The sequence below is a fragment of the Rhinatrema bivittatum genome, chromosome 2 (genome assembly GCF_901001135.1).
Source record: "Rhinatrema bivittatum chromosome 2, aRhiBiv1.1, whole genome shotgun sequence".
NCBI classification, from domain to species: domain Eukaryota; kingdom Metazoa; phylum Chordata; class Amphibia; order Gymnophiona; family Rhinatrematidae; genus Rhinatrema; species Rhinatrema bivittatum.
Window position 1 is genome coordinate 258,913,693 of NC_042616.1, and position 25,536 is coordinate 258,939,228.

Here is a 25,536-nt window from a genome sequence, read left to right on the forward strand (position 1 = left end):
GGAGATCTTTTGTAATCCTTATTAGTTTTAATTTTGGATGTTATTTCATGTATCTTCTGTTTTGCAATTTTTATGTTAATTTTTAATTATTAGATATTGTATTCATCAGATGTTTTGACATATTTATTTTTTTCATTAACTTGTTTTTAATATTATGAATGATGTTTTATATCTCTGGATTTTATTGCTTGATTTTTCTGATGAGAGATGTTTCTGTTTTTCCATTGTTTCCCTGCATAATACAGCTGGGCTTATTGCAGTTTTCCGTTCAGTTTTTGTCAGCAACATTCTATTTATATTTTATGGTCTCTCTATTCTTTGTTTGCTATGGATCTGTCTGTGTTATGCATGTGTTAGTTATTCTGGTATCACGGGGAGGTCAACCTGCATCTCATGAGCGGCATGCATTGACTGTGTTGTCAGTGAATCTCCTGGAGAATGTCAGTGCTGAAAAGGTATGGGTATGGGAAAGGGAAGGGTTACTGCAGGTTGTGGAAGGGCTGATAGCAAGAACTTTACATAGTGCAACAATACTGGGGCTGGGGTGGGCACTAACTGAGTGAGTACATGAGCAGCAGCACAATAGCAGAATGTGTATGTGTCAGGGATGTGCAGAGCAAAATTTTATGTTCATATTTCTTATGTCCGAAAGGGGGTCCCACTTGCGGCCAATATGGACATAAAAAAAATCCAATGAGTTGGGTATATGTACATATGTGCAAAAAAAAAATTTAAACCCCCTCACCCTCCTTAATCCCCCCCCCAGACTTACCACAACTCCCTGGTGATGGAGCGAGGAGTGAGGACGTCATTTCTGCAATCCTTGGCGAGAAGCATGTGACGTCGGCGGCACGTCGAGTGACGCCGGCGTCACGTGATTCCCGGCGAGTTCGCGCCGGACGGCTCGTTCGGCCCAAAAAGAACTTTTGGCCAGCTTGGGGGGGTCAGGAGGCCCCCCCAAGCTGGCCAAAAGTTCCCGGCGAGTTCGCGCCGGACGGCTCGTTCGGCCCAAAAAGAACTTTTGGCCAGCTTGGGGGGGTCAGGAGGCTCACAGGCCTTACAGTGGTCCTAATCCCTCCTCACCCAGGGTTTCCTGTTACCATTGAAACTCATGTGAGGACAGGACCACTGTATTTACCTTGGCAACACATGTACATTTGTAATGCTATTAATGAAATATACATGTTACTGTATCCAAAAATACCTATTGATTCTTGCCCTACTTATAAGCCACTTTGGGGCTGCTCTAGTTCACACGCTATAGGCCCCGCTAGTAGCCCCCCATGCACATTCTAACATTCCCCCATCCCTACTACCCATTAACTACTTACTCCATGTGGGTATGATGCTTGTTGGTTAAATTCACACTGAAGGCCTTTCCAGGTTTGCTTGTTCTTACAGAGCTTCCTCTGAATCCCCCGATGGGGAACAGCACCCCCCTTATCCTCCACCAGCAGGGGTACTAGGTAGGGAACATCTCTGGTGGTAAAGTTGGGCTGGTTTGCTAGTGGTGGGATTGCAGAATGAACCCACCCCCGAGGAACAAAGTTCTGTGTTGCAGAAGTGTATACATGTATGATACACGTGCAAATTTACATGCAAACAAGAAACCACATGCAAATGTATGCATAACCTACAGTCACAATGTGAATGGAAAAATTACATGCATTTTATATCACATGATATAAAATTCATGCACATGAGCGTATGAGCCCATATGCACACAATTTTGGGCTTGTGTGCAATTCTTTTAAAGTTTATCCTTTCTAACAGGTGAATTTTCAAACATTGTGTAAAAATTAGCACTTGCGCACATAAAACAGCACATACACAAATGCATGCTGTTTTGAAAACTGCAGCTTACACATGTAAATCAGGATCTGTAAGTAACTTTGTGCATGTAAGAAAGGAATGTGCAGGGTGTTCCAGGACAGGGCCAACATTTACCTAAATGAGTTGCTATTTTAAACCTGTCAAAGTGAGGCATGTATATCTTTTACTTGCATATATATATACTAGCCGTTAAGCCCGTAACAACGGGCTACATTAACATTGTTTTTTCGGTTCATTTCCTTCCCTCCCACCTCCCCTCCCCATTCTCCCTCTCACCTCCCCCCTCTAGTCTCCCTCCCTCTCACCTTCCCCCTCATCTCACTCTCTCCCCCCTTCCCCCGTCTCCCTCCCTCCCTCTCCCCTCAGTCACTCCCTTGTGTTTTTTTTCCCCGTACTTGCCATTCATGTGCAGAGTCAAATTTCTGCCGTGCATGAGCCGGCCATCCTAGTTCCCTCCCCCCTTCCCCAGCGTCGGAGGGGAAGGATCTCTGTGCCTTGCAGACTCAGCTTTCTGCCGTGCATGCGCTGGCTGTCCCAGCTCCCTCCCCCCTTCCCCACGTGCCTTGCAGACTCAGCTTTCTGCTGTGCATGCGCCGGCCGTCCCAGCTCCCTCCCCCCTTCCCCACGTCGGAAGGACAATCGCTCTGCATTAGGGCCTCAAATCAGCACTTCCATCGGAAGAGAGCCCAGACCATCTGCGCATGCGCAGCCCGTCGGTCCCAGCCGCTCTCTACTGCGCATTTGCGGCACGTCGGTCCAGGCTCCCTTATAGGTATGATACGTATGCTCTATATTTGGTATAAGTGATCATAAACATTGTTAAAGTGAAAAAATTACTGGGTAGAGGGTCTGGAAGCAATAGGGAGACTTCAGCTGAAGAGCAAGAAGGATCTTCATGAGCTGCAGATGGACAGAGCAAACTGGTAGACTAATTGGAAAAACTAGTAATTTCATTGCCACATTCATGTTATAAACTACCTTAACTTATGCATGTAAAAGCATCTTACGGGGAAATAAAAGTGTCAAATTAACATGATTAAAATCTACATGCATATCCTTTTAAAATTGGAAGTACAAATATGCAGGTATATGATTTGCTAACACTTAACCAGCTAATTTCCAATGTATTCGGCTAAGCAGCAGCAGGCCTACATAGCCAGATAAGTCTGAAAAGTGCTACTTGTCCAAGTAAGTAGCTCTTTTTGGACTTATCTGGCGATGTGCTGCTATTTAGCCAGATAAATCAGCATTTATTCAAATAAGTCCGAACTTGCACGACTTGTAGTTTTTACGTACATGAGCATTTGTGCGTGCACATGCTTTCGTATTTTATAACCTGTACATATCCTTTCTATGCAGGTTATAAAATACTGTAGCAACTTTGCACAGACTCATACAGATGTATATGGGCATGCAGGAGCAGTTTTTAAAGTTATTCTCTATGTATGTACTTTTACATGAATACGGGACATGTGTTTCAGGGGATGGAGTCTGAGCCGACCTACAGGCATACCTTTTCATTTTAAAATGAACTTAAATTCTCTTGGCAGACTATGTGCACCAAATAACAGGTGTTATTGTGTGCATGTAGTTTTGCCAGGATAATTTTCAAAGCGGACATTTGCACATAAGTCTGCTTTGAAAATTGGTGGAATTTATGTGCATATTTGCTAGCTAACATATACACAATATTACAAAATTAACCCCTTGATGAGGTTTAGAAATATTCATTCTAAGATTAGGTACTGCTCACCTGCCTAACATTTATGACACTTTCTTTAATATATTTATATCCTCAGTGTGTAAGCTCTGCCATCTTTGAAATGTTTTCATTTTTTTAAATTAATGTTATGTTTTTTTTGTACAGCTGTTACAAGGATCCCCTGAAATTATAGAGACCAAGTTTTTTACAGAAGATTTTCATTTCTTACTTCATTCCTTAAGAGGAACTACGCTAGTCCCTGATGAAAGAACAGGTAGGAACAACAAGCAAAGTGCTATACTCAAAGTACATTTTTCCAGTCGAGAATGTTTCACTATAGAGACTAATAATAAAAAAATTTCAACATCTAAATTTAGGGATCTAACCCCTAGATTTATCAAAATGCTGTAAATATAGTGGAAATTGTCAGAAAAATCACTATCCTAAAGTTGCTTGTCAGACATATCCAGTTAAATACTGCTGAAAGTACATATAAGTTACATGAGTAACTTTCCCCTTACTGGCCAGCTAAATACCAATCTTTGGGGGTCATTTTTCAAAATGCGGTAAGGCGTTTTTGCATGCGTTAAGGGCTTATTGCATGCGAAAACGTGTTTACCGCATCATATCGTATGGTGCGATGCAGGCGAGAGAGAGAGAGAGAGAGAGAGAGAGAGAGAGAGAGAGAGAGAGAGAGAGAGAGAGAAGAGAGAGACCTGGCCATAATAGCATGTCCCATACATAGGTATTTGTATCCCTAGGATAGGCCCACCTAGTAACTCGAGGTGGGGATTAGGTAAGAGTGTAGGGGGTTAGGGGCCGCTTTCACATTCTACATGAGACGTACGAACAGAACAGTGGTCTCTTGTGAAGATTTGCTGGCCTTCGGAGTGAGGAAACTCACTCAAAGATGAGATTTGGGCAAGGGTCTCTTAACCTAGCTTGATGGACTCTCTACCTGGGTAATAGGTAATTATCGCAAAATGTGATAAATACTACATTAGCGTAAAACACCCCCCTGCATTTTAATAAATCCAGGCCTTTATCTTTTCAGCTAAACACTCACATAAAATAGGTACCTAAAACATAGAATCCTAAATATAGAGCTGTTACTCATTTGCCTAGATTGAGGATCTAAAGTTATGTGCTTAGTATTCATGTGCATTAATTTGAATCCAAATGGGAAAATATGAGAAATGTTGATTTTCAGTTTGGTTTCTTGCATGGGAACAAAAATAATGAAACATCTACAAATACCCAAATTCTTTTTGGTTCATTCAGTTCAGTGCCATTAAAGTCTATGGGGGAAGCAAAGCCAGGCAGAGCAAATTTGATTGGGAATGGGACAAGGAAGGAATAGAACCAATTATGTTGAAGCAAGTTTTCAATCAGCCTATCCTAGCTGCATGTCGTGACTTCATCATAAGAACATAAGAAATTGCCATGCTGGGTCAGACCAAGGGTCCATCAAGCCCAGCATCCTGTTTCCAACAGAGGCCAAACCAGGCCACAAGAACCTGGCAATTACCCAAACACCAAGAAGATCCAATGCTACTGATGCAATTAATAGCAGTGACTATTCCCTAAGTAAACTTGATTAATAGCAGTTAATGGACTTCTCTTCCAGGAACCTATCCAAATCTTTTTTGAACCCAGCTACACTAACTGTAACTTATATGTACTTTCAGCAGTATTTTTTAGGTGAAAATGAAACTATACAGTCACTATTTTTTTCAGTTGTATTTCAGAGAGAGAAGGCAGAGGTTCTGAAGCTCCTTGCTTCACAGTTCAGAGTTAAAGAAAAGCTAATCAAAATGCTTAAATTCAGAAGAAAAAGCAAGGTGTGTTGTTATATCACTGACTCTGTATCCTAGCTGTGGTTTGAAATAGTAGTAGCAGAAGAAACTGTAATCTCTGTGTCAGAGGTTTACACTGAATTATCATCAGGGTAAGACTAGCAATACAGCAGGAGGCATATATCTGTCTCTGCAGGAAAGATACAGACAGAAATTGGCTCTCATAGAGTAGGCAGTAACTGTCAGAGAAGGCAGTTTGCTTTCTCTGTATAAAAGAGCCTGTATACTAATTCTTGTGTGTGTAACTCTTGCACTAAGCTTGACTTAGTATACATAGTAAACAATATCACCAAGTCACTGTACTCTGTAATAAAAGTGACTGACTAATTTGCTATCTCTGTATGTCCACAGTATGGTGTACATTGTAACACTAAGAGCACCTACCTTCTAGTTATCTGTTGAAATAAATTTCATCATCTTTTTCTTCCTACTGCACCATTCAGAACAATTGTGTTTGTCCCCTCTTATAGCCAATGAAGACAGAACATTAGCTTTTTTTATTTTATGACATCACATCTACTACTACTTAACATTTCTATACTGCTACTCGATGTTCGCAGCACTGAACAAGCAAAACACAAGAGACATTCCCTACTCAGTTGAGCTTACAATATAATCAAGACAAACATACAGGTCAACAGATACATAAGATTTAAAAGCAGCCTCAAAAAGTGGTTTTTTAGATGAGATTTACTGTAAGCAAGTTGAAAGAGGAAGCATAATGTACCATTCAGAAAGTCTATTCCAAGCACATGGTGCAGCACAGAGTTAGGAATTGATGGTGGAGGAGAAGGGTAGGAGTAACTCGTCTGATGAGCGGAATGCATGAGGAGGGAAGTAAAGAGAGTTAAAAGAGAAGAGGTAGAGAGAAGCTGCAGAGTGAATGCACTTGTAGATTAGTAAGAGGAGCTTGAACTGTATGTGGAAATGGATAGGGAGCCAAGGCCTCATTGGGAAGGCAGTGCTGGGAGAATATTTACCCATGCTTACTGGAATTACATTAGCTCCCAGTGAAATATATCAGATTTAAGATCCTGGTGTTGATTTTCAAGGTCTTGAAAATGGATGGGAGATCTGTTGAAATTATATGTCCCCAGTCATGCATTATGCTCATAAGCTTCAACGGTTAAGGCAGCACGATTATAAGGGGCATATTGAAGGGCTTTTTTTTGCTGTAGGGCCAAAATTATGGAACTCTTTGCCTTATTGTTTATGTACCATCAATGATATCAGAATTCATAGGAAATAGTTGAAAGCCCATTTGTTTAAGCAATCTTTCAAAGTATAAAATAGGTACAGTCCTGTTTTGATGATGGATTCGGAAATGATGTTTTAAGTTTATTTAGTTATATTTATTTTAAGTGTATGTATTGTTTATGAATGTGGTAATATGTTTTAATTTATTATCCACTTAGCACAAGTTTTTGATATAGGTGGAATATAATCATTTTTAAATAATATATAAATGCAGTGACTTCAGAAGAGGGGCTATATGGGTGTAGGAACTTTGGCAAAAAATAAGTCACGCAGCTGAATTTTGGATAGATTGTAGTGAGAGATGACACGCTGGGAGCCTTGTGTGGAGCAGATTACAATAGTCTAAGTGGGAGAAGATAGAGTGGATAAGGATTCTGAAAGTGTGTTCAGAAAGAAAAGGATAGATTTTGCTAAACTTTTAGAGAAAGAAATGGAACGTTTCAGTAGAGTTTTGGATATGTGTAGAGAAGGTGAAAGAGGAGTCAAAGATGACTCCTAGGTTATGGGCCTAGGGAGGATGAGCATGTTACCATAGAAATAGAGAAAGGAGGAAGAGGGGAAGTGGGCTTGTGGGGATAAATATGAATCTCAGTCTTAGCCTTGTTGAGTTTAAGGTGGAAATGGGACATCTAAGCAGCAATGTCAGACAAGCAAGGCTAAGATCTGGAACTGGATTTCTGATTAAATTTCTGGGGTAGAGAGGTAGATCTGAGAGTCATTGGCATAAAAATGGTATTGAAAGCCGTGGGAGGAAATCAAAGTACCAAGGGAATTAATATACAGGGAGAAGACAAGGAGACCCAGAACAGAACCCTGAGGCATACCAATTGATAGCGGGGTAGCAGTAGAGGAGGATCTGCCAGAGGAAACATTTAAAGTGCAATGTGAGAGGTAAGAAGACAACCAAGACAGGACAAAGTCCCTAAATAGAAGTGAGGACAGAATATCAAGGAGTAGGTAGTGATCAACTGTGTCAGGAGCCACAGATAGGTCAAGGATGTTAAGGACTGAGTAAAGGCCTTTGGCTTTATCCATAAACAGGTCATTTAAGACTTTGGCAAGAGCTGTTTCAGTTGAATGTAGAGGGCGAAAATTGGACTGGAGTGGATCAAACATGGCTTGAGGTGCAAGAAAGTCAAGACAACAGTGGTGAACAGCATGTTCAAGTACAAACAGTCTAACTTCAGTTAGTTAGCCAGAGTGACTCACTGCTCTCGTGATTAACAAATGTTGGTACCTAATCAAATTAAATCACACTACCTTAACACCTTTCCAAGGTGAGTGTTGAACACTGCTCCTAGCTTATTTCTAGCTTCTGGCTACTTTTTTTTTTAATATACAAACACTCTAACTTCTGCTTATTAGCTGCCTTACAGACTATTAAAAATAAACACACTAACTACTGCTTATTAGCTGCCTTACTGACTGACTATTTAAAAATAGAAACAGTCTAACTTCAGTAGCACATTTAAGATTAATCGGAGAAAATTCTTTTTCACTCAACGCACAATAAAGCTCTGGAATTTGTTGCCAGAGGATGTTGTTAGTGCAATTAGTGTAGCTGGGTTCAAAAAGGGTTTGGATACGTTCTTGGAGGAGAAGTCAATTAACTGCTATTAATCAAGTTTACTTAGGGAATAGCCACTGCTATTAATTGCATCAGTAGTATGGGATCTTCTTAGTGTTTGGGTAATTGCCAGGTTCTTGTGGCCTGGTTTGGCCTCTGTTGGAAACAGGATGCTGGGCTTGATGGACCCTTGGTCTGACCCAGCATGGCAAGTTCTTATGTTCTTATGTTATTCCCTGCCTTACTGACTATTAAAAGCACAAACATACACAAACACACAAAATAATATTCCCAAATAGTTAACTTCGTCCCAATACTTAAAAAAAAAAAAAAAAAAAAAAATCCCCAAGCAAACACTTACTGATTCCTTTCAGCCACCAGCAAGGTGATCCTCTCCTCTCAGTGCTCCTACTGGATTAATATTATAGATAGGCCTTTCATTTAAAATATAATCATTTACAAGGAAATAGAGTGGCTAGAGTTCTTGGGCCATGCTCCTGCCTCTGGGTTATATATACCTCCCTTCCTCATAGCTAGGAGTGGTTCAATAATGACGCAGGGTGAGATGGTCGCTTTAAGTGGCAGCATTTTGAGGCTTCAAAATTGCTCCTGAAACCTTCAAGCCACACCTGCTTCACCCTTCATGCAAGCAAACTTTGGTGGCGTGGAGCAGTGACATGCTGGTGGGCTTTCCACTCTCCACCAGCAAAAGAAAGGTCATGACATCCCACAGAGGTGCAGAATTGTAACGTGCTGGCAGGGTTTTCTTCCTGCCAGCAAAAAGATAGGTACCAGCATCCTACAGCGGCGTGGCTTTATGATGTGCTGATCTCCATGCCAGTACAAGATAGGACCTGCATCCCATGGTGGTGCGGTTTTATGATGTGCTGGCAGGGTTTCTCCATGCCAGTACAAGATAGGACCTGCATCTTGTGGCAGCACAGCTTTGTGACATGCAAAAAAGGGTCCCGTGGCGGTACCGCCGGCGCAGACTGCAGTATGGTGTAGAGAGAGCCGTAAAGTTGAGTGGCCTGCAGCCCAGAGTCCCAGAGATCGAGGTGGGGTGTGTGTATGAGAGGGTGGTGTGGGTGGTATGTGTGTGTGTATGAGAGGGTGGTGTGGGGTGGTATGTGTGTGTGTATGAGAGGGTGGTGCGGGGTGGTATGTGTGTGTGTATGACAGGGTGGTGGGGTGGGGTGTGTATGAGAGGGTGGTGAGGGTGGTGGGAGTGTGTGTTTATGAGAGGGTGATGGGGGTGGGGTGGGGTGTGTATGAGACGGGTGGTGGGGATTCTGTGTGTATTTATGAGAGGGTAGTGTGTGTGTGTGTGAGTGAGAGGGTGGTGAAGGTGTGTGTAAAGAGGGTGGTGGGGTGGTGGGGGTGTGTGTATATGAGAGGGTGGTGGGGGTGGTGTGTGTATGAGAGGGTTTTTGTATGTGTGGATATGTGTATGTGTGTACGTGCATGTGTAAGAATACCTGTATATATGAGTGTGAGAGAGGTTAAAGTGTGTGCACCCTCCTCCAATCTACGACAATCTCAGAAGGATTGGAAATCTAAAGTTCCCAGATATGGAGAATGGGAGGGTTTTTTGTTTTTTTTTTATCCTTGTTAGTTTTAATTATTGGATGTGATGTATCTGCTGTTATGAAATATTTTATTAGTATTTGGTAATATTTTAAACATTCTTATATGTGGATTTAATTGGCTGAATTTATCAGCAGATTTGACATTCTTGGTATTGGTATGTTTAATGTTTTATATTGTTTGATTGTGGTACATTGCTTACAGATCCCTAGATTCATCATTCTGCTATATTTATAGCAGAATGATGAGTCTTGAAAAAAAAGGGGTGGGGTCGATAGTGGGCAGCTGGCCGCATCACGGCAGTGCAATTTTGCCCGCCATGGTGTGGCCACACCACACACTATCGCCCCATAGCACTATGGGAAAAGGTGTAGTTATTTCCTGTAGAACTGCTGGCAATGTGAAAAACATTATTGCCCGCAGCACCGCCGAGAGATAACTCTGCCCAAACCCCGCCCACATTCCTCCACTTACCCCTAATTTAAATAACACCGCATGCGATACAGGCACATCGCAAAATAATGAATGACCCTCAGAGTTTGGCTTCTTGTGATTTCCAGTTCAGTTTTTGTCTGCATGTTTCAATTTATATTTTATGATCTCTTTATTCTGTATTTTGTGAGAGTTTATCTATGTTCTGCTTATGTGACTGAGGCTTTAGGTATTCTGCTAGCATGTAGTTTCTGTGAAGTGATTTACAACAACCTGGCTTTAATATGTTTTGCTAATAGGAGATATATTGGAGTTTAGGGCCTGATGTTCCCGCTGGCTCCCTTACCAGTGATAGCCTTGTGCCCCACCCCCCAATGACATCACCGATTTGGGGGTGTGTGACGCCGGAAGTGCCATGAGTCAGAGCAGCACTCGCTCTGTCATGTGCACGAAGGAGCAAAACAAAGGATCTCCTTTGTGTGCTCCGAGTGTTTGTGAGGTAACTGCAACTGTATGTAGTAGTCCGAGAACTATTATTTTTTCCATTCTACCCAGCATTGGTCAAGGAAGGTATGGTGATCTTTCCTTTTGCAAAACTTGTAAAAATCTCCATCATGTTGCACTGGGAGTGGACCCTTGGCCTGGTGCATGATTGGTATGGCCCTCCGGTCGGACCCGTAGAAACATATAGAAACATAGAAATGACGGCAGAAGAAGATCAAACGGCCCAGCAAGCTTCACACTTTTTTTTCTCTCACATACTTATCTGTTTCTCTTGGCTCTTAGTAACCTTTTGGTTCTATTTCCCTTCCACCCCCACCATTAATGTAGAGAGCAGTGTTGGAACTGCATCTAAGTGAAATATCTAGCTTAATTAGTTAGGGGTAGTAACCGCTGCAATAAGCAAGCTACACCCATGCTTATTTGTTTACCCAGACTATGTAATTCAGTCCTTGTTGGTTGTTGTCTGTATATAGATCCACTTTTCTTAATTCCCCCTGCTGTTGAAGCAGAGAGCTATGCTGGATATGCATAAAGTATTGGTCTTCCTCCCCTGCCGTTGAGGCAGAGAGCTATGCTGGATATGCATGAAGTATCGGTCTTTCTCCCCCTGCCATTGAAGCAGAGAGCTATGCTGGATATGCATTAAAAGTGAAGTATCAGGCTTATTTGGTTTGAGAACACCTGCCACCAGGAGGTGAAGCACAGGAGGAGACAGAGGCTAGCTGGAGCTTCGCCAATAGCAACCCGGGGTTCCCTCAGGTTTAGCCCTGGACCCCCTGGTCTTAGCTGGGCCTCGCAGGGTCTCCTAGAGAGAGTGCCCACCACAAACAAGGGTGCGCAGTCGGTGTCCAGACAGGCAAGACCAGGTCGCAGGAGGCCAGAAGAGAGAGTTTGAGTGTATGGTGAGGATCAAGGCCAGAGTATCAGTCCAGAATGGTCAGCCAAAGCAGGGTCGGTAACAGAGGTCAATCCGGGCATAGTCAGGTCAAGCCAAAGGTCAAGTTCCAAGTGACAGTCAAGAGTAGTTGGAGTTCCAGGCATAGGTCAGGTCAGGCAGCAATCAAGAGTAGTCGGGTTTCAAGCAGAGATCAGGGCAGGCAGCAAAGAGTAGTCGGAGTTCCAGGCAGAGGTCAGGTCAGGCAGCGAGCAGGAGTAGTCAGAGAACAGGTAAAGGTCAGTACCGTGAGATCAGTCCGAAAGGTACTACCAGGAATGGAGAGACGAAGGAACAGGAGATGCTGGAACAGGAGACTGGAACAAGAGACACAAGAGCAAGACACTGGAATGCAGGAAGGCAAACTAGAGACACTGGAGTGTACGACCCAATTGCCAAGGCCCCGAGCTAGGAGCCAGGTTGTGATATATATACCTTGCATGAGTGACGTCAGATTCAGGTGCCGCCCAAGGTCTTCCCGCATTTGGGTCTTTAAATTAGACTGAGCTCCGTGCGCGCGCATGCTAGGGAGGCGGGGCTGACGCCGAGGAGGATGCTGAGCCCTGGTGCGAGGAGAGCTGCAATGCCCAAAGGCCATGAGGGAGCCATGGACGCTTGTGGAGGACACGGTCGGGGTTGGCAGAGCAAGAGCTTGAGGCCGTGCTGTAGAGAGTCGCACCAGGTAAGCAGGCCCGGCCGCGGAGCCAACACGGCCGGGAAGTGCAAACACATCGGCCATCTTGTTTGAAGCAAATTCCAATGACATTGCTGAATTATGTGTCTTCTTCTTCTTCCTTGTAGAAGATTTCTTATGTTTAATTAATGTCTAATCCATTAGAAGTAAGTCTCAACTGATACATGATTTTATTCTAAAGAACAATTAGATTTTTATTGCTTTACTGAATCTTGGGTGATAAATTCTGATTATGTTTTAAATCAAATCTGTCAAAGTATTTCTATGTCTCACAACCTTGTCAAAAGAAAAGAGGTGGGGGTCTTCTTATCATCTACAAAACTTCCTGGTCTATCAAAATTGAACACCTTAATACTAATTCCTCTCTTGAAATGATGGCAATCTCTCTAAATCAATTTTCAATTTGTTTAGTGATTTCTCCCCCAAAACTCTTGCTAAATGATTTATCACCTTTTTTTGAAACAACTACCGTAATCTCTTGCAGATTTGATTTAAACAAACATGATCATTCTCAGTGATTTTAATTTACATATTAACGATGTTCCAATTCTCACACATTGTGCTTTGTTTCTGGATATCTTATCATCACTTGGCTGGGATTCAAATTATTCAAACACCAACTCACAAGCTGGGACACAACACTTGATCTTGCTTTTATCAATGAACCCTTCCAAAATGTCTTCTCTCAAACTTTAAACATTTCTCACCATTCCATGGTCTGATCACTTCTTAATAAAATTCGTGTGCAGGTTTTCACGTTTGAATACTCAAACATCTCACCTCCCCTCCAAGCTACCACATCATGGCATCACTGATGACACTTTATTTTCCTCAACCATTACTCCAGTGCTTGCTAACATCTCTTACAATAACATCACTGATGCTATCTCACAATGGGACTCCATCTTAGAATCTGTTCTTAATGATATAGCTCCATTAAAAATTTCTAACACTAAGAAAACTTAAGTCTTCCCATGGTTTTAATTCCTCCATTAAAATTGCCCTACAAACTTTATTGAAAGTCAGAATGCATTTGGTGAAAAATTCCCATTGCAGAACATGCTAATAGCTTTTCGATTCTTTTTAAACAAACTAGCAAAATTTTATTGCCGATGCCAAAAAAATATAATTTACTATCAGCAAATCTGAAACGTTGGTTATAATCCCAAGTCCTTTTGTAATTGCCAAAAGATTAACTAGTTCTGCTTCTTTGAAATCTGCCTAGCCCAATTCACTCTCAGCAGAATCTTACCTCATTCATTTTAATCTCAAAATTGAAAACTCTATCCTTTTCAGCTGTTCCAAATTGGCACTCCAATGTCTCACCTCAAACTTCATCTGTCTGGATGTTTTTGACACTGCATCTTCTACTGAAGCTGGTGATCTTATATCCAACTCTAATGATACTTTGTGCCCTGCAAGCCTTTACTCCATAACTTTATTCAAGATCACTAGAAACTCATTAATCTCCATTTTTGCTCATCTTATTCAATTTATCTTTAACTGAAGGTGTTATTCCTCCCAGTTTAAAAAAAGCTGTTGTTTGCCCATTTCTTAAAAAGACTAATTTAGATCCCAAAGACCCCAGTGACTATAGACCAATTTCTGCATTGCCATTTTTCTCTAAGATTCTTGAATCTGTTGTACTCACTCAACTGACTGACCACCTCAAAAAATATGATTTACTTTCCCCTCATTAATATGGCTTAAGGTGAGCTATGAGTACAGAATTACTCCTATTTTCTCTTACTGATAATTTAAGAAGAGGGATTGATAATGCACAGCAATTTCTACTTATTTCTCTTGACATTTCTTCAGCTTTCAACACTATTGACCATGATATCCTTCTTTTCCACTTACAAGAATGAGGTTTGTCCAGCACCTTTTAAAACTGGTTTCTTTCTTACCTCTCTGATCATTCTCAAACAGTTACATTTAAAACTGAGTATTCTTCTGTTTCTCAAATCAAAACTGGTGTTCCACTGGGATCTGCGCTATCTTCAGTCTTATTTAATATTTGCTTAGCCTCCATCTGTAAATCTTTGTCTAATTTAACTGATTGCTACAAATTATATACTGACAACATACTGTTCATTCTCTGAGTTTGTTCTTCTTGGCAGCCAGGACACTATTGAATATCTTAAGATTTGTTTTTCTATCATCAAAAACTGGCTAAAACACAATAAGCTCTCACTCAATATGTCCAAGACAGAATTTCTTACAATCCAGAGCCCTTACTCATCTTTCACTGAAAATAATATTTCACTGGAAACTTCTAATTTCCCATGAAAAAGCAGATTAAAAATCTTGGGATGACACTAGACAGTACAGTTACATTTCATCCCCGAAATAAAAAAGTGATATCTCAAGGATTTTTTCAGACTTCACTTTCTTTGTGGTCTTAAGAAACTCCTACATCTTCCAGAATTTTGTACATTGTTACAAGCTTCCATATTTTCCATAATAAACTACTGCAACAGGTTATATGCTGGCCTTCCATTTATAATACTTAGATCACTGCAACTATTTTTAAATTCCACTGCTCGATTAATACCAGGACTGAAGCATTTTGATCATATCACGCCAACTTTGATTGAGTTTACACTGGCTCCCTATTAATGAAAGAATTATAAAATTGGAATGACACATTTTAAACCACTTAATGACAGACTTGTCCATGGGCCAATGCCATATTAAAATTTTACCAACCAACTAGAACTTTACGTTCATCTCAGCTTGGCTTGTTAGATGTTACATCTTCCAGAGTTGCACATCTCCATATCACTCGAGAGTGCCACTTTCTCAGTGGCTGGTCCTATTTTTGGAACTCTTTTTTAATAGAACTTCGTCATTGTGACTCGATGAAAAGATTTCAGTAAACTATATTAAGACTTTTCTCTTTAAAACTGCTTATTTTAAGGCTGTTTTATATTAGTTATTTATTACTTGTTTTAGTATTATCTTTTATGTCTTATGTTTATTTTTACTTGATTATATTTTAACTGCTCAGTTGGCATCATGTTTTGTTTTTAGCTCTGTTACTAGGTTTTAATTTATTTAATTTATGTCACTGTCATTTTGTACATCACTTAGACCTTCTTTTAGCATTAAATGATCCATAAATTTTAATAAATGTAAATCAGATTTGATATTTTTTTTATTGGTATATTTAATGTTTTATATTTTTTTATTGTGTTTGCATTGCTTACAAAATTTGAATTCTTGTGATTTTCCAGTTCAGTTTGTCTGTATGTTTCAATTTATATTTTATGATCTTTTTATTCTGTATTTCATGAGAGTTTATCTGTGTTCTGCTTATGTGACTGAGGCTTTAGATATTCTGCTAGCATGTAGTTTCTGTATAGGGATTTAAAACATCTTGGCTTTAATTTATTTTTCTAATACCAGGTATATTGGTGTTTAGGGCCTGATATATTTGCAGTATTGGCTTTTTCATAGGTTGAGTGCTGGCAATTATGATATGGAAGGCTTACTTATATTAGAATAGTAGTTCAGTTTATTCCCTGGCTTTGTGGGCTAAGTCCACACCGAATGCTCTTTACCAAAGGCCTCATACAATATGGGATCCAGTAAACTGTCTTGATTACAATGAGAAAGGTATTTTATTAAGTCTATTAAACTATTATTATTGAAAGTGTGTTTTTTGCAATATATCCCTATATAATATATATGTTGTTGTAAGTGATATTTTTACTTCAGAAGATTATAATTTGAATGTGTATTTTGAATATGCAATCTGACTATTTAGGTTGGGGAAGTTAGTAAATTGTAAAATTGAAAATAATGCATAAGTTTTAATTGTGTGGGGAGGGGAGGTAAGGGAGCATGAAGGGCTATAAGTTTTGTCTAGGGCATTTAATACCCTTGTATCAGCCCTAAGAAAGAGTATGTCACACACATAGACTCCCACCATTCACCAACCTCTCACACCACCAGGGGACCGATCCTAGAGAAGGGTGGGAGGCAGGAAATAGGGAATGGAGGAGTTCTATTTCTAGACCCCATTAAACATTTCTCTGGCGCCCCCTAGTGCGGATGCCGAAAACTGGGAACAAAAAAGAACAGGCCCCAAAACTGAGTGGTTAGAGCAGTGGGCTGCAAACAAGGGAAACCAGGTTCAAATCCTATTGCCATTTCTTGTGCCCTTGGGCAAGTCATTTCACTTTCCATTGCCTTCCCTGTGCCCTGGCCCTCAGTGATTTCACTTATATCGAGCCATAGGAGGGGGTGGGGGGGTCACCACTTCATCCTTCGCCTCAGGCAGCAGATTGCCTTGAGCTGCCCCTGCTTATAGCAGAGGTTTCAGTGGAGCCTACTGGTTTAGTAGATCTAGGTTACTATGAAAATGAATGCAGTTTTGCTCACTCTCTATTATAGCTGTTGCTATTCTTCTATCTAAAGAAAGCTTAATTTAAAAATAAAAAAAGAGAAGCTATAATGAGTAAGCCAGAACCAACTCATTGGTAAAGTAAGACTTGGGAAAATCAAACTCTTATCCTTTGAAATAAATCTTTTCCTGCTAAGGTGGAGGCTTAAAGTTGTAAGTAACTGTTATTTCAGTCGCAAATGTCTGAGAAAACCTGCCATTAAATGGCTTGAGGCAGCAAATGTGCTTCAACAGACAATAGCTCCGGCTGCTCTGTCTGTCTCCGCTTTGAAAAATGATTGGTCAACCATGAGAAAACAGTGCCAAAAACAAAGCACAGTGCAAAAGATACTATCTCATGTACAAACATTAAATTTTTAACATTTTCCAATAACAAAGAGGGGTCGAATTTGGGTTTGAAACCTCCACGGTGTCCATTTTAAAAAAGGTTCAATTCGAGCATGCTGCAACTCAGATTCATTTAAATGAAAAATTGATCCCCGTGCTTCTGCTACCGGCTTCCAGTGCTCAGTGGGCAGTCAATTTTAACACCAATTATCCTTCCAGTAGTAGCTGTTCTCCTGAGTTTTCCCAATTTCTCCATCAAGCCTTTTGTGCATTACAAAAGCAGAATGTAGCAGAGGAAGCCTCCATAATAAATTCAGGTGCAGTCTGATCCCATGCCCTTTCTTTCTCTAAGTCAGCCAAAGAGTGCAAGGATCAGATCTTATTATGATCATTCTTTCTCCATTAGACCTGTCTAATGAGGACTTTGTGAAAAGTTTATATAAAAGTGACTGGAAGAAAGGGAAGTGTTTTCTGAAGGGGAAGATGAGACAGTGATACTTCTGTTCCCTAAGAAAGAAATTACAGGCTAATACCCTCTGTTCTGAAATTGAAAACATGTTAGTGTCGGAATGGGAATCACCAGACTCAGGTTTAAAGTGCATAAAACAATTCTCCAAGTTATACCCACTCCAAAGGATGTTCAAGATCACTTATTTCAAATTCCAAGAGTAGATGCTTTGGTTTCCACTGTGATCCGAAACGCTACAATTTCAATAGAAGGTGGGGCATCCTAAAAGACACACAGGACAAAAAAAAATATAGAACTTACAGTTTATTAAAGCATGCTTTTTCATCAATAGCTCTACTATTCAGGGAGCAATCTGTTTAAATTATGTATCTAGAGCTCTCTTACGCTGGATTCAACAGCTTTCAGAGGAAGAAAAGACTGCAAGGCTAGAATTGGCAGCAGCTTATCTAACAGATGTTTTATTGACCTCATAAGACTTTCCTCACGGGCTTTAGCTTTATCAGTAAGGGCTAGATGACATCTATGGCTTAGATATTGGCAGCAGATTCATGGTCTAAGATTTGCTTCTGTAAATTACCATTCAAGGGACAGCGGTTATTTGGAGAGGAACCATACAGACTGGAAAAGAGTTTGGGGGAATCCAGACCTCAACGTTGGCCAGAAGATAGAAGCAAGGTATCCTATAGGCTTTATAAAGCTCAAAGCCGGTACCGAGACTTCAGAGCAGGGGTTACCCTTTAGAGCTGTAGCTGCCATGCCACCACCACTGATACTTCCTAACAGCCCAGGAGGACAGATGCTGATTTTTTTCTGCTGCTGTTGCCATGCCTCTGCCTCCTCTCCTCTAGTGCCCACGTGTCCTTTTCCTCTTTGCTCTGCACGAGCTGCCTGACTTAAACAAGCACAGCCAGCAGCACAGCACAAGGCAGAAGGCAGGAACAAGGTCCCTGCCTTCTGCCCTGTGTAGTGCTGCTGCTGATAACGGGCATGAGAAATGTTGTCGCCCTGCTTGGAAAAACAAAAGCTGCAAAAATAAAAAAATTAAAAAAGAATGCATTTAAGGCAGGGGATTCAGTGAATCCCTTTAAGGCCCTGACCTCATTCCTTCCCTTCTGTCCTCTGTCCCCTTCTCTGTCTTTATCCTCTTCCTTCTGCCTTCCCCCGTGTTCCAGTTCTCATGTCTTCACCCCTTGGTCCCCTGTCCTCTCCCTCCTGACATCATCCAAGGTCCTTCCCTTCTGCCCAGCTTCTCCCCATTGCCACCGGCCCTCCCTCCCTCTATGGTCCCATCCAGTGCTGTCCATCTTCCCCCATCTTCCCCTGATATTCACTGCCGCAGCCCTCCTCCTCTTCTCATCCATGAGACTGAGCTTCTGGCTCTTCCAGGCCCCTCCACATGGCAGGATCTGGCTTTCCGTAGCAGCCATGCTCCTTAATCTTCCAGTGGGGTACCACTATGGTGGCAGCGGACCTCCTCATCTTCGATCCTGAGTGTGGCACTTCTATTGCACTGACTGAGCTCCTGCAAGTTCACTGCAGCACTCCTCCTCACCATGGCACCACTTCATACGCACAGGAGAACCCTCCTCTTGAGTACAACAGCTGGATTTTGGCAGCAGCAGGCTTCTAGGCCTTTCTTCATGGCAGGAAATGGCTTCCCATAGTGCTGTTCGTTATAGTGCATCTCACTATCTTGGCACTCCTCCTCCTCCAGCTGTCCTATGCTGGTTATTCTTTGGAGCTAGCAGACATTCATAGTGTCACCATTTATGACTCCCACAAAGAGTGCAGTTCAAGAAACGATCAAATTACTAAAGCCTCATACCATCTGTCCTGTACCTTGCCAAGAGCAAGGACAGGATTGTTAGTCTATTTACCTCATCATAACAAAGAAAGACGGAACACACTGACCTGTACTAGATCTAAAAGAGATTAACAGAAGTTTAAATGTCCTACATTTTTGATTGGAAACTCTTTGTTCAGTTATATTATTAGTCCAGAAATGAGATTTTAACATTCCTGGGTCTCAAAAAGTCACACTTTTATATTCAAATAAAGGAAAATCAACAGAGATTTCTTCACTTCTGCATAACTGGAAAGCATTATCAGTTTAGAGCTATGCCTTTCAGGTTAGCAACTGCTCTAAGATCGTTTGCCAAAGTAATGTTGGCAGTTGCAGCCTTCTTAAGAAAAGAGGGAATAATGGTTCATTCATATATGGACAATTGTTTAATTAGAGCAAAGTCTCTTCAAGAAAGAATCAAAGTAACATCCAAGGTACTGGAAATTTTAGAGAGATTAGATTGGATAGTCAATTATATGAAAACAATCTAAAACCATCTCAATCAATAGAATTTTTGGAGTATTTTTCAAAACAAAGGAAAGAAAAGTAAATCTTTTCTATCCTTTTGTCTGTTAAATTATCGGCCAAATGAAGAAATTCATCAAGCTGGATGCTCCAAGGGCATGGGACTATTTTCAACTAATGATTTCAATGGCAGCAATCATAGATTTAGTGCCTTGGGCAACAGCGCACATGAGACCCCCTTCAATGTGCTCTACTATCATGTTGGAGACCCCAGCAACAAAATTACAGTTTTTGTCTTCTCCCATAGTCGATGAAAAAGAGTCTCTTTTGAGGGTCAAACAAAGCAAATCTGGCATAAGGAGAATTACTAAAACTCTCATCATGGATAGCTGTACAGATGCAAGTTTAATGGATTAATGGATTGTCAAAATGAGTGTCTCCAGGTCAGTGAATTCAGAGGCCTTTTGGTTGATCAACAGATTGGAGAGCGATTTGATTGGCATTACTTCATTTTCTGCCAACTCTGAAAGGAAAGGCTGTACAACTTGCAATGGGAGTGACATATATAAACAAACAATGAGGAATCCAAAGTCAAGGGATTTCAGAAGAGATGACTCTTCTCTTTCCATGGACAGAAAACAATCTACAACAAATTTCAGCTTTGCACATTGCTGGGACAGAAAATGTAAGGCAGATTTTCTAAGCAGAAATTTCCTAGATCCAAGTGAATGTGAATTGAGCAATGAAGCCATTCAGAAAATAGTAAAGAGATGGGGCACACTTCAGTTAGTCTTAATGGCAACTCACAAGAATGCAAAATTACAATGTTTTTTTTTTTTTTACAGCCGATACAAAGAGTTTGGCACCACTGGAATTGATGCATTAGTACAAACTTGGCCAAAGAAAGAATTAGTTTATGTTTCCACACCTTGGTGCTTGATAGGATGCATTCTAAGAAAAGTGGAAAAGGAGAAAGTTCATAGTGTTAGTTGCCCCAGATTGGCCAAGAAGATCCTAGCATGCAGATTTGATGAGACCGAGCATAGATTACCCTCTATAATTTGCAATAGTTCCAGGTCTCCTACACCAAGTTCCAATAATAATGGAAGATCCTTCTCCATTTGATCTTACAGCATAGCTCTTGAGAGGTCAAAATGAGTAAAGAAAAGATATGCTCCACAGTTATATTTACTTTACTAAAGGCAAGAAAACAGTCAATTACCTTAGTATGTATATGTTTATGGCATTGTTTTGAAGCATTTTGTAAAGATTTTCCCATCTCACTGTGAAGAACTCTGATTTCAAATATATTAGTGTATCAGAGTGTAAAATACTGATGATGTATTGTGTGAAGGTGATAGTTTCCTCCTAAGGGAAATCCTAGAAGAGTTGTATTAATGTCATCATTTGGTCAGTGGGTGTTACAAACAACTGTTTGACAGACAAATTGTTGCCGCCCTTATGAGCATGGATTAGGGAAAGGTTATAAAAACTCTGGTTAACACTTGGACTGGGGCTTTTCACAGAGTCACAGAGCAAGAAGGAAGAAATAGCTGTTACCTTCTCTAGAAGTTACAGGATGGAAGAAGCAGGCATGGGTGGCACCATTTTGGAAAATGTTAGGGGGGGGGGTAGGAGTGCTAGTAGGCTGTCACTGTTATTTTTGGCCTTTTGAGGGGTGGGGGGTTGATGGGGACCCTTCTGGCCTATTTTATATTGGAAAGGGGAAGGGCAGGGGGTTGTGGGGGGACTATTTTAATATTGGAAAGATGGAACGGGGGATGACTATTTGGGAGAGGTGTTTCGAGCATTAAGGAGCTGGGTGACTGGGAGGAGGTGTCATCGTGTGGATACTTCTCTTTTTCTTTTTTTTTTTTTGGGTGGGGCAGCCTTGATTGGTGGCTATGGGGTAATCATGGGCATCTAATAAGACCCCTGGTGATTTTTAGCTTTCTGATAAGAGGTGCCAAGTTGGGCTGCAGGCCTCTTTAAATCTACCATGGGAGCATCAGGACCCACATTAGGATCTTGGGGCTTCCACAGTAGACTAACAGTTATCCAAAAGGTATACATAGAATAACATGGCTGACAAAATTCTAAGTCAGTTGCATTATTTTATTTACATAGGATTAGGAATGTATGAGCTGCTTTGCATGGAAGGAGGAGTTGGGGGGTCCTGATCTGTGGACCCTGGAACAATTTAGACATTTAGGAGGGGATGTAGGGTGGGGGGTGCATGGCCCAACAGAGCCTTCTATGAAATTTGATAGGGAAAGGGAGGAATTCAGGCCACAGACCCCTTTACGTCGGGGTTTATGGGGGGGGGAGTCAGAGCTACTTGATCGGATATCTTTCAAAGATATCTGATTAAGTAGGAAGTTATCTGCCACACAAAGCTCTGATGCAAGTCTAAAGTTGTCTAGTTAGCGTAGGCTGAGATTTATCAAAAAGCAGTAAATATTGCATGCGATATAAAAAAGGGCATGTTTTATGGTAATAGCCTATTTATCGCAATATGCTTTATCTTAGCGCTTCGTATAGGTATTACTGCAAATTGCATTAACTTTTCGCACTTTGCAGTAATACCACAATAATGCTGAAAAGTGCTCATTTCACCACAGAGAGAGAGAGAACCTACCTATAAGGCCCTTCTAGTATTTAGGTATTTATATCTCTATAGGAGGCCCACCTAGTGACTCAAAGTTAGGGGCCACTTTAACATTCAGAGTGTGATGTACGAACAGATCAGTACACTCTTGTGAAGACTTGATGTACTTCGGAGTGAGAAAACTCACACAAAGATGAGATGGTTGAGAGAACATTGAACAAATCTCATCTTTGTGTGAGTTTCCTCACTCCGAAGTACATCAAGTCCTCACAAGAGCCTACTGTTCTGTTCGTACATCTCACTCTGCATGTCAAAGTGGCCCCTAACTTCTCACTACTACTACCTAAACTTCACCTCGAGTCACCAGGTGGGCCTCCTATAGAGGTATAAATACCTAAGTTCTAGGAGGGACTTATTGCTAGGTGCTCTCTCTCTCTCTCCCCCCCCCCCCCCCCCCCTCGCCCATTTCAGGCCTAAAAATGCCTAAAGTGGAATTTGCGAAAAGATCACAATTTGCATTATGGGCATATCGCATGACATCACAAAGCTTAAAACTAATGAAAAAGGTGTAGTTAGTTTCGGTGTTAAAAACTGTGCGATATTGTGCGTTATAGCTTCGCAAAGTAGAAAGAAGCCAGCCCACTTTCACAAAATCCCTGACTCTGCCCCAATCCCTCCCCTTTTAAAAATTAGCATCACATCATATGTTATGGTGCTTTTTGAATGTGTTAAGGCATTTCCGCATGTGAAAAAACGCCTTAACGCATGCGAAAAATGCCATAACGCAAGTTGATTAATGACCCTCATAGCCAGATAGGACTCCCCAAAAATCCTTGATGTTTTTATGGTGATTTTATTTGTAAAATGTTATGTTTTAATGTTGTTTTTATTTTGATTATATTTGCTGTTTGGATATGATTTATTTATTTATTTATTTTTTATTTTAAAATCTTTTCTATACCATCGTTTAGTTAAGTACCATCACAACGGTTTACAGAGAGGAAACTCACAATATTTTATGCATGTATTTATGTAATCTGCTTAGACATTTAGGAGGGGATGTAGGGTGGGGGTGCATGGCCCAACAGAGCCTTCTATGAAATTTGATGGGGAAAGGGAGGAATTCAGGCCACAGACCTCTTTACTTCTGTGGGGGTTTTTGGGGGGAGGGGGTCAGAGCTACTTGACCAGATATCTTTCAAAGATATCTGATTAAGTAGGAAGGCTCGGTGGCGTGCGCAAGCTCCGGGATGCGTGTATGTCCCGGGGCTTTGAAAAAGGGGCAGTCCTGGGGCAGGGAAGTGGGTGGGGCCACAGACCGGGGGCATTTCTGGGAGCATGGTGGTGGTCCGGGGGCATGGCCAAGTGCCCCGACACAGCGGGCAGGTATAACTCAACAAAATAAGGTAGGTGGGGATTTAGGTAGGGCTGGGGGTGGGTTGAGGGAAGAGAGGGAAAGGTGGGGGGACCAAAAAAAAGTTCCTTCCAAGGCCACTCCGAAATTGGAGCAGCCTTGGAGGAAACAGGGAAAGCCATCGGGCCTCCCTAGGGCTCGGCGTGCGCAAGGTGCACAAGTGTGCACCCCCCTTACATGCCTAGTAGCGTGCACAAATGTACCCCCCCCCCCCCGCGTAATATTAAAAATCTGGCCCATAGTATTACTCCTCCCCAGTTTGACCTGGCCTATCATTTCAATATTAAAAGCTAAAAATAGCTTATTTTTGAGTCAAAAGTTTTGGATTTTCCCTGATCTATTAGGCTGATGCAAATAGGTGGAAGGGGTTTTTAAAAATATATTACTTTGAGAGGTGAATTTTATCTGCGGAATCCATATAAATGTATGATTAAATTAGCTAAAGTGCATTGGGCCTGATTTTCAAAAGCATTTACATGCTTAAAAGTGGGTTTTACACATGTAAATGCACTTTACCTGTGTAAGTGAGCTTTTGAAAATTGCTTCCTCTAGGCGTAAAAATAATGTCCCTAGCAGGGCAAGAAGAAATATGGAAATTCCATAAGCTAAACAGTTGGCCTGGAAGATATAACTATTATTCTAAGAAACTGAAATGTAAAGCTTACATTTAAATTTAATTGTCAAACTATTTTGTATAATTTTTACTTTTCCAGGCATTCCAAGCAATTTTGAATTTGAAGAGGGATTAACATATGAACAGATGCAGGTCAGAGTTGTTGAATTTTCTATGAAAAAAATATTTTATGTTACTATGTTTAAATAAGATGTACCATGTTACTTCATTTATGTTTTCTTGATGTAGACCATGATTGAAGAGGTTCTAGAAGAAAGTGGTTATTACAATTCAACTTCTAAAAGGTAAATTGCAGAATTTTTTTAAAGAAGCCATTCACCTGTACTGCATAGACAAATAGGAGTCCATATCGAGTAGGACATTTAGTGGACAACTTATCCGGCTATAGTTACAGTTTAACGGGAAGTTGGAGTAGGGGCTAGGGGAGGGGGAAGGGGTTCTCCCATTGCCAATATTTTTTATTTTGCTTTAAATGGGCCTTTGCAAATTGAGGGAGGAAGGTGGGAGACATGCCCACAATGATTTTTTTTTTGACTGGACTGTAACGTAACCGGATATATTCTTTTTGAATATATATGGTTAAGTCTAAAGTTATACGGCCACAAAGGATGGATAACTTAGCTGGATATACCCGATATTCAGCTAAGTTAGCCGGATAATGTGACCCCTCCCTGAAATTCCCCCAGAACACCCCCAAAATGCCCCTTTTATATCTGGCTAAATATAGATGGATAACAACATATCCGGCTATACTTTAGTTGGATAAGAGGCTCAATATCCTCAATATGCTGTTTAAGCCATTTAGATGGATAACTTGTGAGTCTGTTTTTCTTTTGTTTCTTATGCCACTGTCATTATAAAAATAAATAACCTTAGCCAACATTTATAGAAAGACCCCCTTAGCATTCCCCAGGCTCTATGCCACCCCTCATGGACCCCTGCAGACCTCCCAGATTCCTGATTTGCAGCTCTATTTTGTTGTATGCTAAATGGCTTTTGCTT

At 41.0% G+C, this 25,536-nt stretch overlaps 1 protein-coding gene across 1 annotated transcript in view; it reads left to right on the forward strand.

Moving 5' to 3' along the window:
- NEK10 (NIMA related kinase 10) overlaps nucleotides 1-24,822 on the forward strand; it is a 587,606-nt gene extending 562,784 nt beyond the window's left edge. Inside the window, exons 34-36 of the mRNA XM_029587074.1 lie at nucleotides 3,701-3,809; nucleotides 24,614-24,666; nucleotides 24,763-24,822. Coding sequence (XP_029442934.1) covers nucleotides 3,701-3,809; nucleotides 24,614-24,666; nucleotides 24,763-24,822 — 222 coding nt within the window. The remainder of the gene's footprint in view (nucleotides 1-3,700; nucleotides 3,810-24,613; nucleotides 24,667-24,762) is intronic.
- The last annotated feature ends 714 nt before the right edge of the window (nucleotides 24,823-25,536 follow it).